Source organism: Streptopelia decaocto (genome assembly GCF_964273445.1).
Source record: "Streptopelia decaocto genome assembly, chromosome: 3".
Lineage (NCBI taxonomy): Eukaryota > Metazoa > Chordata > Aves > Columbiformes > Columbidae > Streptopelia > Streptopelia decaocto.
This window is the reverse complement of record NC_138656.1, coordinates 30,658,561-30,678,717: the sequence shown is the minus strand read 5'-3', so window position 1 is coordinate 30,678,717 and position 20,157 is coordinate 30,658,561. Positions and strand designations below refer to the sequence as shown.

Here is a 20,157-nt window from a genome sequence, read left to right as displayed (position 1 = left end):
TAGAAATATGTAAATGCACTTTATGTTGTTTCAAGTAATTCAGACTACATATATAAAGAAAAAGTTCTCTCATAGTCTTTGAAACTGACGCATTTTTAAAGGTAGGTATTGATCTACATTTTTAGTTATTAATGCAGTTCTTCTCAGTGTTCAAAGTGTAAAAAGCAGATAGCAATGCAGAGGCAAATGCGAAAGAAATGTCTTTTAGTGGCTGTTGCTAGCAAGGAAATATCTTGGTACATGGCAAGGCAGCACAGAGAGTGCCTGAACCCTGACAGTCCTAGAATTAATTGTTTTACTACATAAATCTTGAATCTCCATTACTGATAATTTCAAATGAAAATTTTAAATAGAGAACATGTAAAACACTGGTGAAAATGAGTCTTCCATGCACCGGAGACACACAAATGTAAATACGTAGTGTTTGCCTGAAATCAGCATGTCTGTCACTAATATGCAAAGTCCAGTTGTGAACTCTATCATGTATTTTCATGAACAAGGCTGTTATTCTTTCTGTTTAACTGTTCAGGTTTTCTCGTATCCTTTTCCTAACAGTATTCTTTACTGAACTCTGATGGTCACTCACATTGTGAAAGTAGTGGTAGACGATTGTGACTATAATAAAAGAAAACGGTATAGGCAAAGCACATCTCAGGTTTTTGTCTTAGAGAAGTACAATATGTTTGTCTGCGAAAGTCTGAAAACAAACAAAACCCTGGAATGTTACCCACAGTTAAAGAAAATGCTGATTGTTTTCATGTTCAATTATTGATGCCCAGGAGGAGGTCTTGCTGATACTTTTAAAATGTTTAGTAGATACTTATTTATTTAAATTTGTTGTAATGAAGAAAACTTGGTATCTTGTCCTATGAAGTAAGCTCTTCAGGCTTGGAAAGTCATTCCCAGAGTAGGGTTTTCACATAACTTTTAAGACAGGAATTAGCTGGTCTCAAATGCGCTCTTTTCCCGGACCGAGTCATGCAAGTGTTTTGCTGCATTACCTTGGGAGAGGGGCCGGGTTGGAACGCTGCGATGCTGCGGGCAGTGCACACAAGGTAACTGCCTTTGTTTTCATGAAAGATCCTATTTAAAGAATCAGCACTCCTTGGTCAGACCTGGTGGGTTTCCTGGAAGACAGAAGAAAGAGTTTCCTGGAATAATTACATATTCTCCCTAGAGTGAAGCAGATCTCTCAGTCTCATTTGCCACTTCGCATTCCTTTGCCTGGTTTCCCTTGGTGTGTTTTGTTATTTTAAATCGTTAGATGCAGAAAGACGTTGTGAGAACATGTAACTGCTTGTATGAAAGCTGGCCAGTGGAACTGCTATGCAGGGAGGGTAGGAGTTGCTTGTGCTTTGTTGGACAGTTGTTTTTCACATTATTGCATGCTGACATTTGGAGGGAAAAGGCCAAACTTTGCTAACCGTTGTGATGCAAGTTGCCCAGTATTACGAATTGAAGTTAATAGTGTTGCGTATTCTTCTGTGGTGCAATTCCCATTTCAACTTCAAAAACAATGCCTGTTGTTCACTTCTCTGACCAGTTGTTAATAAGTATGGTTCCATTACAGATATGTACCATGCAAAATAACATGGGATAAGTTTGACCGCTAAGATAAATTACCTTTCTGAATATATGTTATTCTCATGCACTTCTCCACTAGAAAGCTTTTTTTTTTCCAGAAAGGATCCTTAAATATAAATTTCACACCCACCTTGAGTGTAGCTGACTGACTTGGTAGGGTTGAGAGATATCACAGTCAAGTAAGTGTTAAAAGACTTCCACTTGTCATAAGCTGGTCGCAGATGCTAAAGTCAGTGCTGCCTCAGTCCTCCATGTTCTCATCCATATTCTTTCTGTTTCATCTTCCTCTGACCTCCATCACATGACACAAGTTGTAAATTGAATTTATCCTGCACTTATATTATTTTAAGTGATCCCTTCCCCTCCCCATTTGCTGACACTTTCCATCCCTTCAGTTAGAGTCATACCACAGAGACAATTATTGAGCAGTTGCGAGAGACAAGAAGTCAGAAACCTCCAGGAAGAGACAGGAATGATCAGCTGGGGCTGGGACCCTCCTGAAGGAGATTTGTCATGACAGTCAGGAGGCATCTGCAGTTGTCTGCGTGGCATCTCCTTACCCAAAAGACCGTCCAGTAGGTTGAACAGTTTGTGTGCTTTTCCTTACCTCACTTTTATCCCCAAATCAATTGCAGTTTGTACTTAGGGTAAGAGCCCCACCAGAAACCCCGCTCCCTTCTCACATTTCCTACCATCCCCCAGACCAGAAACCACTTGTCCTCCCCGAAACACGCCAATACTCTTCCTGCACAACCTTTCCCATCCTTTCTACCAAATTCTAAGTTTCTTTTCCTCTCGTTCTTGGTTTACAGTTGATGCCACTAAACTGGATTCCTAATCCCAGGTCCTCAACGTATACATTGACCCATTGCAGGGTCTTTTCCCCCAGTCTCATACCCCCCTACCTCTTAAGTCTTCTATGGAAAGGCAGGTCCTGCCACAGCCTGGGATAAGCCTGCAGTTGCTTACCACTTTATGCCTTGCTGTTTGGTGCAGGGAATTGCACTTGCACACCAAATACAGAAATACCTCCTCGTGATAGAGTGCTCTAATCAGGGATTGCAGGGCAATTCTTTGTTGATAACTAAGAAAAAGTAATAACTGATTTTCCAGAGTCTGCATCTTTAAGGAAAAGGAGCTCTAATGTACAACTTGGTTGGACTCCAGGCACAAGAGGAAATGGGTTATAGCAGTTGTGACTGTGTGGAGCAGATGTTTTGGTTGGACTGGCTATCAACCATCTGACTCATAATAAATTGTCAGTTCCAGTAAATTCCCAGTTTTCAATTACAGTAGGTAGGATACAAGAAAACAATGCTGTTTGGATGGTGTATTTAAAGTGGTTTTGATGATAATTTTTATAAACAACTCATACTAACTTTGTAAAAAGATTAAGCATTTTGCTAAGGGAGCAGCTGTAAACATTGAAGCATGCATTTCAGTGTAAATTTAGACTGAAATGAATGAAAACTAACATAGTTGTTTAGACAGTGCTGATAAAATTAGAAATAGGATTTTAAGTTTTCCTTTGGAGTTTTGTGATACCTGAAGTATTTTTCTGACTTATTTTGGGAAAACAGATTTCTAAATTACTTCGAACTTCAATTTTCATCTATTCTGTGTTTCATTTCTATTTTTGCATGGCCTCTTGTTCTTGAGTTTCAAAAACACATAACCTTTCATCTGCACTGGCTGAGCAGGCAAAGGGTAAATTAGAATAAAATACCATGAGTGTTCTCTTTATGCTTTTCTGTGTTAAAAGTTTTATTTATTCGTGTACGTTGTTGCTCAAAGGTCTTTGCAATAGATAAAAGCCTATGGGTTGAAAATCTTTACGGTTGTTTTTTTGGTTTTTTTGTGGGGTTTTTTTTGGTGGGCTTTTTGTTCCTTTCTTACCACATATATATACTATCTATATTTTGCGTTTCCACAGCACTTTGGAGGTTTAGTCAAGGATCAGTCCACACTGTACAAAGTATCCTGTAAACATAGGAAGCCCCTTGCAGTTCTTGAGAAAGAAAACTATTTATTTTCAGTGTTAAATGGTGTATCAATTTTTTTTTCCTGTTTGATTTGAATGGACATTTTCTGAAATGAGGAAAAGATTGTTTTTTAAAAATAAATACATGAGATGGCAGAAAGACACTATGAAAATCTGTGTTGGATCTTTCACATTGTAGTGCACTAGAGGGCTTTTTTTTACTACCAAACATGAGACTGTTGTGGAAAAACTAATCGGTGTGCATTATCACATGCTTGACTAATGATTTCAAACATTTTTACATTCTGTTTTTAAACCTCTAAATTCCTGTGGCCCAGGGTGTGCTCTCTGTTCAGTGGAAGTTCTTTTTAATAATACCTTCTATAGTGTCTTGTGTGGAAAAAGCTCAGTGAGTATAAAATGATAGTTTAATGTGGCAGTTCTAACCTTGGATGCTAACTTTTATAGAAAATTGCCATTCTTACTTTTTACAAAATAAGTTTTTCTTAAATATAATTTTTTACAGTCCTCTTACATTAAGTGTTGTGAGTGAAATACAAATTTTGAGAAGGAACATGGCTACTTATATGTAAAAATGTGTTGTGACTTCAGTTCAGCAGCCTCTTTTTTTCCTGAAAGGGAATAATATTGCCAAAGAAATTGGACGTTGCTCTCTCTTTTGAAGCCAGCTGAAAAATAAAAATAGAGGTGATTTTTGCTTTGCTGCTCTGTTTAAATCTGGCCTGGTTTTTGAGAGGAATATGCATGCAGAAGTGGGGAAGGGAAGGACACTGCCTGGGCAGAGTTTGCTGAGAAGCATGAAAACAACCTTTGCCTTAGGACGCTTTGGTGTAATGGTGTAATGGTGTAATGCCTCTGTTCTGGGGAAGTATCATTGCCTGGTGATATAAGGGTCTGTCATCTCTCCTGGTCCCTGACAGGTTTGGAGGGATGAGCAGGAGAGGCATCACTGGAGGAGTTAAGTTGTGACTGGCACAGACAACTTCAGAAAGATCTATTAGTTGAAAAACTTTCCACAGTTTATCTGCAAGACATGTGGGTTTGGTTTAGTTTTATGAATAGCAGTTGTAACTGGTATACTAGGATTGAATGCAGTTCCACCAAGCACGTTCTTGCATGAATAAATGTAATGAAGTCTGAAAGGAATAAATAGTATGGTGTGGGATACAAAGGGACTTCATTGGAAACCTGTGGCCACCTGAGCAAGAAGGTTGAGAAACTTTATGGTGTTACTGCATTACATCCTTTAAAAACCTACAGGAATGCTGATATCTTGCATTTTCTTTAAGTTCAGATTTTCATTTCTCAGGTACATGGGCCAAAAATATGCATCCATTTCAAAAGGGTAGTTAGAGAAGACTGTACGGTTTCTGTACTCAAACTTGGATTGGAGGGTAGCTGTATGAATGCAATGCAGTGCTGTGCGGACAACAGTAGTTGCAAAAGTGTTGGGTGGGTGTTATTTTTGTAAATGAAAAATATCATATCACTCAGTTTGTTGCTCTGGCTGCACACATCAGCTTATTGCATCTTAACATGCAAAGACAAAATTATGATTTATGCTGCTGTGTGGGTTTTTTTCCCTTGGCATGTCTCTTCATATTAAAGAAGCCACTAGTATGTGTAGAAAATATAATGTACTATTACGTAATATGGGTTAATAGATCTCGTAGTGGTGTTCACCTCACCTGTTGTACGTTTATTCGTTTTTTTGTTTTGCTTATTTGCCTTGTTTTGTTTTTCTTTGATCAGTAAGCACTCTGATGGTATTCTAGAAACTGGTACTATACAAGGTGTCGATCTGTGTGTGCGCATCAACTTAAGCACTAATATTAAATGTAAGGTTAAATACATTTGGTTTTGTCCATGTAGCTTGTAAAATGCATATAGGTTCTAATCTGTAAAAAAACCCACCATAATTATTTGAAAATAATTACAAACAAAAGAATATGGTCTTGGAAGAACTGTATGCATCCAAAAGTAAATGTACTTGTCAGCTATTGAAATAAAATCTTTTTAATCATTAGTATAAATGCTTAATATGTCTTAATAGTTCTTTTCGTTTGCTTGATAATTAGCAAATGGGAAAAAGCCAGGTAATGCCATAATCAACTTCAGGAGTGAAAGCTGTTCCTTATTTAATTTTTTTCAGTCATGGTGGAAATATGCGAAATACTGGGGAAGAGGTTGGGGACGGGATTGTACTCTTGGGTATTTTTTTATTGTTGTTTTGTTGAAAAAAGGTTCTTCTGCCGTAGATGACAGTACCACTTGGAGATGTAACACTGAAGGGAACGTGATGGGGCACGAGATCTTGTCTGTTACTGGTACAGGGAACCACGTCATACAATCCCATCCACAAACTGGTCACACCACAACAGGACAGCAGCTAGATTTTGTCCTGAAACTTCAAGTTAAAACCGTGTTCTGATTTCCAGGCATACCTTGCTCGTGACTGTTTTATAGGCATTTCTAAGAGTACGCTTTCTTTCAGCTGTCAGAAGTCAGCTGCACACCAAGGCAGAACTTTAGAAAACACTATCAGCTCTGTTTTATTTTTCATCTAAGACAATTAGGCTTTTTAAAGACCCATTCTTCCCTGCAGCTTATCACCAAGTTCCTTGGCATGTTGTGTTCTGCACGTAATAGCTGGTATGCAGCAAGTCTCTGTGGACATGAACAGTTTCAGTCCTGCCAAAGATTTAAATGGCACAAGATTGTCTTCCTGAAACCACTCAGCAGACACTTTTTTTTTTCTCCCCAAGTAGGGCAGGATCTCCTAACAATGTTTAAGTGGTCTGCATGTTCCTTCCTCACAGCTGCTTGTGGGACAGAGCAGACCAGGGCACACTGCACCATGTTGATCCTGCTTTGAGCACGTATCTGCTGGGTTATCTGTTTCCTCTCATGTTTTTCCAAAACGGATAAAAACAAATGCATCTTGGCAAGTTGCTATGTACATATGCACAAACACATTAAAGGACTTTCATTTATGAGCAGCAAGTGGCACCGCGTTACTTGCTCTCAATGAAGGTGACTGGGCCGCTAACTCGTTACTTTCCATCTAGAGGTGAAGAGCTTAATGAAGTTGTATGGATCAGAAGTACAGTGGTTCGTACTGTATATGATTTGTGAATTGGAGAGGTGTCAGGTCCTAACCAGGAACAATTTATTCTACCTGATCCCAAAACTGTAGCTGATTGTTCTGATACAAAGGAAGCCTCAGCTGTGAATGCATTGACTGTCATAGTATTTAGCGTGAATTTTTTTGGTCTTAGGGGAGTTTTTATGGAGTATGCAGTCTTTGCTGAAAGTAATGCATGGGTTTAATTTGCAGAAAACTTGGCGATAATGACTTCTAGATACAAATTTCTGATCACAAAAACACTTTTCATCCACAAGAGAAGTAGGAGTTGAGTGCAACAGAAATTTTGGACCCTAAACTACTTTGAAAAATAACATAAAATTTGTGGTCATAACTCAGTGATGTTTTAACATTTAAAAAAATTCTTTGGCATTTGCATCTGATGTTAGTGTTAAACCAAGAATCCTTAAAAATGAAATCTGCATCTGTACTGCAATATGTAGTTCAGCTATTTGAAAAGCTACACTACTGTACACTTGCTAACACAGTCATTTTATTTTGATACTTTAAAGGAAACTAAGCAAGGCAGAAAATCTTTCAAGTACTAATAGAGTAAGAAAGGATAAATTTGCAACCTGTTTTTCAGTCATTACACTTCAGATTCCTCACTTAAGCACTCCTAAATAAATTGGCATTTGACTTATTAGCTGTTACCTGTAAGCTTGTAAGTACTCAGTTTGTTATTTGCCCTTTTATATTTGTTATTTTTTGTGTACAGGATGTGAATGAAGATCCTGGAGAAGATGTCGCACTTCTCTCCGTTAGTTTTGAGGATGCAGAAGCTACTCAGGTTTTTCCCAAGCTGTATCTCTCCCCACGTATTGAACAGTGAGTGAGATGTTTTGTTTTTGTTTTCTGGAGCATTCTTTCTATTTAATCTCTGAAATTTTTAATTTTTTCCTGATAGATTTGAGAAATGTAGGCTAGGTGGTAACATCCTATTGCTTTAAATTGCTTAAAGTCATAATGATTACTGCCAAGTGTGTGTGTGGTGAAGAATGATAGATCTTCTTTTGGTTAGTCCTCTATCTGTGGCTGGATCACATATGGGTGAAGAAGAGTCATCACTAGCCACATGTGATATTCTTATAGTGTATTAATTGATGAAAACTATGCTGTGTTTTGCTGTAGCAGTATATTTTGAGTGCCTTCTACAGTGAAGTGTGCTGATAACTTTTGTGCGGGGCAATCTTTATTTTTTTTTTTTCTTTTGGGAAGGTAAGTTCTCTGTATAAACAAATCAATAATACATTTGAATAAAGCATTGTTGTAGAAGCTGAAGTGTTTATTAAACACGTTTTAGAAATGTGCAGCTTCTGTAAGTTACTATTTTCCCTGACATGCTGTGATTGGAAGGGACCTCAAAAGATCATCTAGTCCAATCCCCCTGCCAGAGCAGGAACACCCAGATGAGGTTACACAGGAATGTGTCCAGGAGGGTTTGAATGTCTCCAGAGAAGGAGACTCCACAACCACCCTGGGCAGCCTGTTCCAGTGCTCTGTCACCCTCAGTGTTTTCAGGAGAGCATCCAAATGTTTCATTTTAAGACTGTTGAACCTTACTGTTCTGTTTACCAATTGACGAACAGATTTGCTGAGAAACTAGTGTTTACTCCTCAAATGGAACGGTGAGGATTAGAAATCAGTCTGCTTTCATTAAATTTCTCTTCTTCCATTTCTAGAATTAGGAACATCCTAATGTTCCTCCTTCCCTTCTGTATCTCAGTCTTGTAACACCTGCCTCAAAAAATAACTACATGAGACTTTTCAGGTATACAACAGTCAAGCAGATCTAACATTGTTTCAGTGGTGCTTTGTTTTTCTGGTTAATACTGCAATGACTTTGCTTTGAGCAGGTGGTAACACTTCTGGATAGATGAGTAACGATGGGAAATATTCAGTACCACGATTTTAGAATAACTCTGTGATAAATTTTGTGTGAGTGAAGGAACATGGTATCTTGACATTTTGCTCAAGGGGACATTGGTCTGGATAAACTGGTGGATGCAATTTTAACAAAACCCAAGATTTGATTTAGATGAAGGCATAAGACTTCGCAGATATTTTATTTAAGGAAACATAGGTTACGCATGCATGTGCAAACACATGCAGACACAAATAATATATTTAACAGCTTTTATGTTTTCATATTTTTTTATCAGTTCACTACTTTTTGTCAGCGTTAGTTGAGGGGATAATTGTAGTCAAACATGCAATTATCCTTCCATGTTCAAGAGGATTTTTCTGCTCAGCAACCATTAAAAGCAAATGAGCTGTTACTGTTTTCTATTGTATTTTCAGCTCTAGTCACATGTTGATTCTTAAGTGTATTTCAGGCCAGCCAGGTATGTCTGTCTAGATGACCCATGTGCTAATTAATACATTGCTTATTTTTTCCTTTTCAACAGTATCTTTAGAAAGACATTAACCTCTTGATACCAAGCGAAATAACAATACAAAAGAACACTTTGTCTTCCTATAAGTATCACATTTTCTGTAAGCGTCCTAAAGAATATCTGATTTTAGATGTGTGATGTAGAGCAATATAGCAGAAAGATATTTGGGTGATGTTAGTACAAATCTGATGTGTCTGACATATTTATGACTTGGTCATTTATAGCTTATGTAGTCATGTTAAAATCATGCCAGTAAACCCTGCAGTTCCATGCCACACCTTGTCACATTATCTGTTTATCAGTCTCGAGATACTTCACTCAGATGAGTAAGGTATTCATCACAGCATCTAGATACTGGTAACCTATAATACCAGAGTTGCTTGTGAGCTGTTGTAACTTCCGTTATTCTCCTGGCTACTTTTTCTGTGCCATGAAGAAACGTATGGGTATGTTTTCAATATTTATTCGATTGCGCTTTAGTAACAAAGATATAGTTGTCTCTTGTTCTTCCCCAAAACCAATCTCTATTCTATTTATCTGATAGTCTAGATATTTAACTTTGCCGTGTTTGGGAACTGAAGCAACAATGCGTACTTCTTTATACTTCTTGCCAGAAGTACAAAAAGCCTCAAGAAGCCCTGAGGATTACTTTAATGACTTGAGGCCGTGGCATGTTACATTTGAATTGTGTTCTGCTTATAAAAGTTCTTCCCTGCTGCTAACAGTAATTGCATCTACAAAAGCCGTGTAAGCAAATTACCAGTGTATTTTTTTTAATGCAGCAGATTTTGAGGTGGAGTGAGTAGAGTTGACAGTTCCCAACATAACATTCCCAAGTACTTGACAAAACAGGAAAAATACCAAATTCCAACAATTATTTTGCTAATACTAAACTTTGTTCACCTTAGGAAGAACGAGCAAACAGGAATAGCGTTTTCCTGATTTGTGAAAAAACATTTTTCAGATAGAAATGTTTCAGCTTTGTAGAGAAATAAGAGCAAAGGGCCTGTTTGTGTAATGGGAGTTATCTCCTGTTTTCCCAAGAGGTTTCATTGCTTTTGTGCTCTACCATATAAACATCCATTCCCACATTTCATTTTCTAAAAATGATGCATACCCGCAGATCTTGTCAGTGAATTTGAGCCCTAGCAATATGGATATAGTGCTTTTGCTTTGAAGATTTATTGTAAAGCACATTTGCTCTATTTTTAGGTTTGTGGTAAACAAAATACTAGTAAGACTTTGGCTCTTCTTTGTCATAGACTCTTGAAGAGATTTGAGTTGGGGCTAACATGTTAGTAGGTCGTCTGGCTTGAAAAACTTCACATATTAAAGCATGAGGTAAAAAGAATTGTGGCTCGTTCAAGTCAATATTGGCGTTCCATTGACTTGTGTGGTGTGTGGCTACAAGAGTGTCAAGTCCAGTTCTTACAGTAAAAAATTACCCCACACTTATAGATGGGAAGGATTTGTGTTAATTCATAAAAATCTGACCAATAATTATTCATAGTTATACCCCATTTATTCTTTTATTAAAACTTGTTAATTTAAAAATGTTACCTAGCCAATACTAGTTGGTCAATACACACTAACAGCAATTTCTAGTTAATTTGAAATCAATCACTTAAAGCAGCTTTCATTTTATAATTTTAAGAGTTTTTATTCTGTATCAATAGCTAAGATACAGTGCCATAAGAGTTGCTTTTAATGTTTTTTAAAAATTAGATTAGGTTAAACCGAAACGTGTGGTATTTACAATATGTGTTTTGTTTAAAAACTGCCATCATAATTAGTATCATAAAAACAAGTTTCTGCGCATTTCTGGAGGAAGTGGTAGGCTGAGAAACCCCACAGCCTGACCACCCAACTGGAGAGGACGATGCTTGTCAGCATCCGTGAGAGTGCGTCCCCAGCTCATCCTGCTCCTTCTCCTGCCTCAGGCTGTGGCACTGGCCGCAGGGTGCTTGTCATTCCCCACGAGGGCCGCTCTGCTTTGGGGAGTGGTGTGGGTATCCATGGGCCCTCTCTCGCTCATCCACCTGACCTGCTACTGCTGCGAGGGAGGCACAGACGTGTTCTGAGGCTGCTTCTGCACAATGAGGAGCTGCTGGGATATTTACTCTTCATGTCTCTGTCACCCTTCTGTGCATCCTTCATAATGCATCTAAACCTGTTGAGAGAATCACAGAATCACAGAATGTTAGGGATTGGAAAGGACCTCAAAAGATCATCTAGTCCAATCCCCCTGCCAGAGCAGGAACATCCAGATGAGGTTACACAGGAATGTGTCCAGGCGGGTTTTGAATGTCTCCAGAGTAGGAGACTCCACAACTCCCTGGGCAGCCTGTTCCAGTGTTTTGTCACCCTCACTGAGAAGTTTCTTCTCAAATTTAAATGGAACCTCTTGTGTCCATCCTCCTGACACTCACCCTTTACATATTTATAAACATTAATGAGGTCACCCCTCAGTCTCCTCTTCTCCAAGCTAAAGAGCCCCAGCTCCCTCAGCCTTTCCTCATAAGGGAGATGCTCCACTCCCTTCCTCATCTTTGTGGCTCTGTGCTGGATCTTGCTTGGTCAAAATTATCTTTCTAGTGAAAGTATCCTAGATATTTGTGTGGAAAGAATATTCATCTTATCTTTGGTTTCCATTTATTCAAAGTCACTAGACTCTAAATCCAGGGAATCAATGTGAGATTGAACAGCTAGTTGGTATATTAATGTGTGAAACGTGTGTCAGCGTGCTACACATGAATGTGAACTGGAAGTCTATTTTAAAAAAAAAGGGGGGGAGAGAAAAATGTAATCTATGTAATCTTCATGAGTTGTCCATGTGGAAAAAAAAAACAACCAAACAAAAATGGGTTCATCTTGGTTAACATTTTAAGAAAAAAAGCTAATGGTAGAAACACTGTTGCTCAGTGAATACTGTGTTCCTTGGATTCACAGAAATAATCCTGCAATAAACACTGTTGTCCTGGAGGGCTTTTCTCTGATAAATACGTGGACGTGAATATGCTGAGAAAACCAGCTGTTAGTAGAACTTGTTTTGCTTAAATGGATCAGGCTCCATGCTTTGGGGACTGACATGGTCATTTTTTACTGGTCTGGGATCTGTGCCAGACGGTTCTTCGTGACTGAGGGTGGTATGCAGAGTTCCGTGACTGGGTTTAACGTTCCCCTATGGGCGGGGGGGGAATAATGAGGACCTGGTCTGAACTCTCAGACTTTCAAGGTTTCTTTACGTTTTTTGCTGATGGGAGAAAAACACTTTTATTTGCTTTAAGGTGTTTTCTGTTTTTTAGCTGTCCTTTCTGCTGGGAGTTGGAGGAGGAAAGTCATAGAATATTATCCGTTTACTGCCAGGTGCTGCCTCTCACTATGTTTGCGATGCAGGGGTGCTGCGAAGGGCTTCACCTTTAACAGTGGCGTGCCATACTACTGAGTGCACATCACTGTTTGAAGCCTGTCTCTACATGATTGGTCATGTTTAACCGTTTTTATCTGTCTTTGGAGAAGACAGAAGTGAGAAGGTCTTCTCTTTGGCAAATTAAAATGTGCTTATTCATTTGAGTTGATGATTTCAGTAGAATTGTTTGTAGACAGCTGAGACAGTCCATGACTTCTTCAAATCCCAGAGCATCTTTGCAGACGTGGGAAGCAGGAATGACTGTTGTTTTGCAGGGCTTGCTCTTCCATTAGGCCTAGTTTTGTCATGCCTGTACACAACCCCTGGCCAGTGAGTCAGGGATCTCTCCTGCCTGCTCTGTGTGCCATGTCTCCATCACCCAGATCTTCTGCAAGTGTAGCCAGTATCATAACCTGATTTCCAGTCTAGCTCTGCTTTGCAACCCTTCCTGTGTCCTAAAAATCATCTGTTTGGCCACAGCCACCTTATGATGGCCTGTTGGCAGCTTCAGAAGAGATCAAAGTAGACTGGAATTGACGGTCAAAACAGATTGACTTGTACTTCTGTCCCAGGTGCTCAGCTGTACCGGCTGTTCCTTTTGTGTGTGTGTGTGAAAACCACACAGAGAACAATTAGTGAAAATAGTTGTAGAAGAACTAAGATTTATGTGTCCATCATCTAAATGGTGCTGGATATGTTAATACTGTTCTTAAATGGTTCAGTTAGTGAGATTTTTTAAAGTTCTTTTCTCTCAGTTAAGAGGCTCAGTAATTAGACCTAATAATTGAGGTATGAAATACTTGAAGCAGTTTGGTGGGACTGATAGTATAGGTACCGCTAGGTAGTGCGGTACCAGTTTCTCTGTATAGAGACAAGAGGCAGCTGTTGGTGTGATGTGCACTCTCTGGCAATCCAGAGCTCAGCATTGCCTCTGGTCTCAGAACAAAACTTAGACTTGAAAACTGGGAAGGGTTTGCGTGTTCCTGGAGGTTTTGTCAAGTTTCTCTGAGTGCCAGCCTATATGCATTAGGTCCTGTAACCTGATGGTGGAGACAGTATTTTTACATGATCTATCAAGTACTTTATCCCTTAAAGGATTTTCTTCTATAGTAGAAAAATACATATAGAAAATTAAATTCAGAAAAAATTACAAAAGAAAAGGGAAACGAGATTCAAGACAGCCCTCTCCAACTCCTTCTACATACTTCTGACTAGAGTGGATTGGTCTACAGAAGTTTCAGTAGTTTTAAACACACTTATTTCCTCTAGATACAAATCTTTCCATTAAGGGGTTGCATTTTTTCACTTGTGTGCATATAGGTTATTTCAGGCTACCCTAATTAAACATGCAATTCTGTTTCATGTTGTGTTGTCATATGCTATGAGTATAATGTGTTTCATTGCAATAATCCCTGTTTCAACACAGGCATTTCTAGGTACCGCTGTACCTGTAAAGCTGTACTCTTCTGAAATATCATCCTCAGCATTTTTAGTGTGATATCACTGCTTCTGTGTGTGTTTACCCTCCTACAAATAGTGATAATGAAGGAAAAAGGGAACAAAGTAATTTTTCTTCAGAACGTCAGACAGTATTATTCATAAAGTTGTTCTGTACTGTTGCCCATATGTTTAGACTTGTATCTTTGTACAGTGAGGTTGTCAGAAGCACTTTCCATTAATCAAAACTAATTCTGGCAATGACATTGAATATTACTGTCATCTCAATTGCTGGCATACTTTTGAAATCTTCCCCTGTATTTGCAATAGGGGTTTTTATTATAATTTTCTTAGATTGTGTATACCTTACTACTTAAATTCATTTTAGTTTTACAAAAACTCTTGCTTTTCTTTTGATACATCAAAAGTTTTTGACTTTTCTGTTGCCTGTGTTGTCCTCAAGGTTTAGGGGCTTGGAGGAGATTTTTATTGCCATTCTGACATCGCTGGTGTAGTAGCGAAGTTACTTTCTCAGGTATTTCCCCAAGACATTAGAGCGCACACAGCAGATTTAATTTTCCTTTTCTGAAATGTTTTTTGTAGGAGAAATGGAGCCTGCTGAACAAAATCAATCCACCTTAGTACAGAGCTGTGTCTGCCACAGGTAGTGGGATTATTTTCATAGATAAAAATTAATAGGAATCTTCTGGGGCTTTATGTAGAACCTTTTGTTCTCAACTGTGTTGACCAATTGTAGGGCCAGCTTGAACTCCTTGAAACGTTGTCCACAAAATTAGTCAGGCTGATGAGAGAAATTTGAAACAAGTGCCTTCTTTTCTTATCCCATAGCTTGTGATATGGCAGTAATAGAGCAAGCAGGACGGTCTGGTAACTGGGGTTAAATGTTAACCAAAAAAAATTCCTAACTAGGTGTTTCTTGACAATGCAATGAAAAAGTAAGGTCCTACCTGAATAATAAAATGTACATGTAGGGAAGTTTAACTTGGAGTTTTTCTAGGGCTAAGTTAATTGTAATTTGATGGATAATGTGCTGTTGTTAAATACTACTTTAAAAAACAACAGCAATGAAATAAAGAGTTGCTAGGAAATCACAATTGAAGCAGTAGTTTCTCTGTTGTTAAACACAGTTAATTCCACAGACCGTCTCTTTGGAATGAAATAGCTCTTACAGAAGAAAGTGCTTCAAACTGACTGCATCAGATCTTAAAATTATCTGACAAGTTTGAAACTTCTGCCAGTTTATCCTTAAATGTAATCACATGAGCAGGTCATGGAGGATTTTTCTTAATACTCCAGTTGAGCTTTAGCTGTTTAACTGGATCCATTCTAACTGGTTATTAATTACCAAAACTGACAAACAGTAGTTACAATGAGCTAATTAGAATTTGTCTTGGCAGCAAATGCAGTGACTATAGAAAGGCACATTTACTCAACAGTTACAAAAACTCAAATTTCCTAGAGTACGCTTTGAACCCGCTTTTGCTGCCGCGTGGGTATTTTTCCTAGTTCTTGGTGTAAATCCAAACCCACTGCTACAGAACACGATACCATCTTTTAGCAGAATACACTTTATGGAAGCTGATTTTTGTGTATGTAGGACATGTGGCTTGCTTTTTGAATATGGTGCCTAAGTTACTTGTTTTCAGAGAACTTCCCTCTAATTGTGATCTGCACATTATAGCGTTCCGTCTTCAGACTTTTCCTATTTTATTATTTAAAACAGTTAACAAAAAGCCAGCTACTTTTTAATGCTTGCTTCCAGATGGTCACATTCAATAGGTACAAATCTCATTCCTGTTGCTGGTGTTTGGGCAGGCGACGCGGTGCCTCAAGGAGTGCGGGTTCAGGAGGATGGCAGCAAAACTGCCCTGCAGGGAATCCCATGGGTAGGAGGGGGACTGTAAGGTGAGGGATCTTGGCCCCGTTGTCTCTGTGATCAGAAGAAAACATTGAAGTGCATACTCATTCCCCTCCCAACCTGCCTTTTATCCATAAGCTTCCTGACCCTACAGTAGTACTAGGTACCACTTCTCTGTTCTCTTTGCTTTCTGCCTCCCTCCTTCCTGCCAATAATCAGTGATGTTTTAAACTTAATGACTTCTCGAAAGGAGCTTTAGTACCTCCTTAGTTATCCATTGTAGGAAGATGCCATTTCCCCCCACAATAAATCATGGCTGATTTTTGCAATGTGACTGTGGGGTTTCTGGGGGTTTCCTTTTCCCTAATTATTGTCAAGAATGTGATTCATTATATTGCTGATTTCATTTAAGGTATATGAGGCAGTCACAGTCTGTCCCACTGCTTAACTACACAAGCTCCTCAGCTCATGTGAATGTTAGCTGAAACCAAGTTTCTTCAAGACTTTCGGTTGGATAATATTTTCCTAGATAACAGATGGCCCTTCAAAAATATTGAGAGCTTATTTTTTAGGAGTTTTTCTCTGAGGAATCCTCTTATCAAATCACAAAGATTTCTTGAATTGTAAACCCAACACAGGCATCCTATAACTATACTAAACGTCAGCTTTCTGTAAATGAGAGTGCAGATTGTAGGCAGCTTAGAAAAGTCATTCATTAAACATAATGGAGTTGCTCTATTTTCTGGGTTTGTCTTTGAGTTGTCACAGGCTGTACACAGCTAAACTGTGGGACCCACCTCTGAGGTTTGCACCTGGGTCAAATTCAAAACTAGTGTCTGGAGAAGACCTGGATGTTCACTTTCCACCCTGATTTTCATTGGAGGAGACTCTGAGCACTTGGATAGGGAGAAACTCCTGTGCTCCAACAGGTCTTTAGTCTGAATGATTAAGAGCCAAAACTCTGGTGTACACTACGAGGCACACACTCATTTTGGGGGGGTTGGGGCACTTTTTTTGGTGCAGTCATTGATATATCTAGCTAAGCAAATTTGGAAATGCTTATATAAGACATTTATCAAACATGACATGGGGTAGCAGTGTTTTGAAATACTTCTGTTTCAGTGGGTTTATAACCCATTTGTGTCTCTCTTGCTTTCTACAAATTGTGTAGCCAATGTGTTAAAGGCAAAAAATCTGGACTTTTTTTGTGTATAGCTTGGAAACATGTATGTGTGTTAACAGAGAATATTACAGAATTTAAGTCACAGATCTCACATATGATATTTAATATATGCCTGTGGTATGTGTCAAACATCCCATGGAGAAAGACAAATTACATTTGGCAGCAACTGAAACTTTAGAATACGAAAATGTAGATTCTTTTTTAGTTGGATTTTAAAACTAAATTATTTGAGCTAGTTCTAGTAAGGGGCCACTGAATATCCATGAGCAGGAAACTAAAGCTATTTAACAATTTCAGTGGACAAAACTCTGTTAGTACTGAAGTTGCAGACACCATAGTGCAGTGGAAAAACCTGTACAAATAGAGCGAAACAATTCTGCTTGCAGATATTTGCTGTTGAAGCCAATAAAAGGGCTGTGCTCTTCTGTGTGGTTTAGTGATGTCAAGCACTACTTGCTGGAGGCAGCTGTGCTTCTGCAATGCTTTCCTGACCTTAAATAGCCTATATGCTGGGTAATGCAAGCGTTCAAATATAAATCCAGGGCACGTAAGGACAGAAGGAGGCCAGAAAAGCCATCTAGGCCCTTTCCCTGAATTAGTGTCTTCCTCGGTATTCTTCTCTTCTGGTATTTGTCCAAGATACTTACAAAACCGTTCAGACTAATTGTTCCCTTGTGTTGCCTCAGTACTGTTTATTCCATATGTTAAGTACTGCGTGCAAAGCAGTTCTGCTCTTCAGCGTGGCCACTGCTTGCTTTCCTTTCCTTTTCCTTTCTTTGCGGTTGCCTTTGATAGTAACCCAAACATCTGTGCAACCTCTGCCTGTCCTGGGAGGCTGCTGCTCTGCCTTCACCCTCCTCTCTGGAGCAAGTTGGACTTCAGGGGATGTTTAGTGGAGGTGATCCCTTCAGGCCAGGTTTTCAATTGGCTTCCCTGATACTTTTTAGGGTTTTTTTCCCCTTTACTCTGAATGGTAAGGTGGTTAGATGCTGTGTATGTGTAATTACATAGTGATTCTCCTAATTTGTTCCACTGCTCAAAGATTGTCTGAGTTTCTTTTGTAGCTGTAATGAGGACTACGTAACTCACTTCCTACCACCTCAAATCCTGTTGGTTTTAGTTGGTACTCTTGTTTTTGTTCACTTACCTACCACTTGTTTCTCTTACTACCTTCTTTTTTTATTTTTTCCTTATCCTTATCCTTTCCTTTCCTTCTCTTTTCTGGGTTTTGTTTTTAGCTCTACATAACTCTGTATTTTTGCATGTCAAGTAGCACTTTTTCTTGCAGTTGACATAGAAACTGCGAGGAGAGTTGAATGATGAATGTACGTCATGACAAGGGAAGTCTTATTGAAAGTTTAGGCGCTGTTTGATCAATGAAAATCTAGTGACCCTTTTAATAGTCCCATACATGGATTGAGTTCACATCCACAACAGTCATTTAGCGTTGTCTCCAATTTCAGTGCCTTTGTTGTCTTATCTATTTTAAAACACGTTAACATGCTTTTGTAAGACTTAAATTTTTTTCTAACATTTCTTTTCAATGTTATTTCTCTTTAAAAAGAATTGCTTCCATTTATAAAATGAGAGAAACTTCAGGATTGTTATGCAGCAGTGAAACAGCGAAAGCAAGAAAATTCCATTTTGTTGTATTTGTCAAAACCTGGATTATCTATTGTTGAACAACCTTTTTTCACCTCTGTGACAGTATTCCATTTCGAGTATGTGTCTCAGCAGTAACAGGAATCGTATTTCTCAGTACTATGAATTTATTTGCTGAGTTTGTTTCTCTAATATTACGTTAGCATTTTGGAAGCTGCTTCAATTTATAAAATATATCGAGTTCCTTAACCTGTGACAGCTATAGTGGTTTTGTAAAATCTCACTTGCAGCAAATAAGTGGCAGATTTCACATTGGAGCCGTAGAGCTCTTTGTTGGAAAGGAACTGAATCATCCAGCCCAGCTTCCTGCTTGGCACGGGGCTGCCACCAGCCCTCGCTCAGGTTTTGTGCAGCGAGGCCTTTGTCTGGCCATGTCTTGGACACTTCCCACTGTGGAGATCCTACAGCCTCCCTGGGGAATCGGTCCCCTGCTCTACTGTCTTCTTGGGGTTCCTTCAAAAGTCCTGTCTGAGCATCCTAAGGCCTCCATTGGTGCAGTCCTTGGGATCACAAAGGTCCCTCTGGATAGAAGCTGTGCAGTGTGTTGTAGCAGTACTATTCAGTGTCAGTAACATTATGCCAATTATCATGGTGGTGTGGAAACCATAAAGGTGCTTTTTACCTTTGTGCTACCATTCTTCTGTTTCAACTCTGAATCAATAACAGAAGCTATGTTAACACCACTTCCCCCATACATTAGCCTTTTTTTAGTTAGTCTCATTGTGCTTCTCCAGCATGGAAGGGTGAGGTCTCAAGGATATATTGCTAGCTAGGGTTTGATCTGGCTGGAGCTCCTGATGAGCTGGTATAAAGTTCCCACCTTGCTGCTGACATGATAGAGGAATGGCATGGGGAGCGAGGGTATGAGTTTCCTGCATTCTGACAAGTGTCACCAGTGTGCAGTCCTTTGGGACTAGCTGCTACTTGACATAACTTAGAGCGGTGTAGCGCAGTACAGGGCCAAAACTCAGAGAATTGGGGTTAATGTTACGGGTGGTGTTATGCCTTACAGCATCAAGGCACATAATATGGGGAGATCTCTTTTAGTTTATCTTTTTAACTCTGTATAGTGAAAGCCTCTAGTATCTTTTCAATACGGAAATGCTAATTTGTATTTTCCTTTCTTAAATTTCATATACTATAATAAATTTTAATAAAATACCCTGAAATAGAGCCACTATTCACTAGCAGTGAATGATCTTGCCGGTGGAACTGGCATTGCTGAGTACTTTCTGTGTACAACTGAGGACACTTAAAATGCTAGGAAAAAGGATAGATGTACCCTGAGTTTGTTTGTTATACTAATGCTATGTAAGTCTAGCATTCTATTTTTGTTCATCTACCAATCTGTTCAGCATATTTTGTTTAATAGTTTAATGGTAGTCTATATGCAACCACCCATGTTACATCAGACTCTGTGCAACTGGAATGTTGTTTACTTTTCACCAAGGCAACTCCCT

General features: G+C 38.9%; 1 protein-coding gene across 2 annotated transcripts in view; it reads left to right on the top strand.

The window, feature by feature from the left end:
• Positions 1–20,157, top strand: part of BABAM2 (BRISC and BRCA1 A complex member 2) — a 172,515-nt gene that overhangs the window by 83,954 nt on the left and 68,404 nt on the right. For both annotated transcript variants that reach the window (XM_082048307.1, XM_082048308.1), the window contains exon 7: positions 7,450–7,559. In XM_082048307.1, the coding sequence (XP_081904433.1) occupies positions 7,450–7,559 (110 nt within the window). The remainder of the gene's footprint in view (positions 1–7,449; positions 7,560–20,157) is intronic.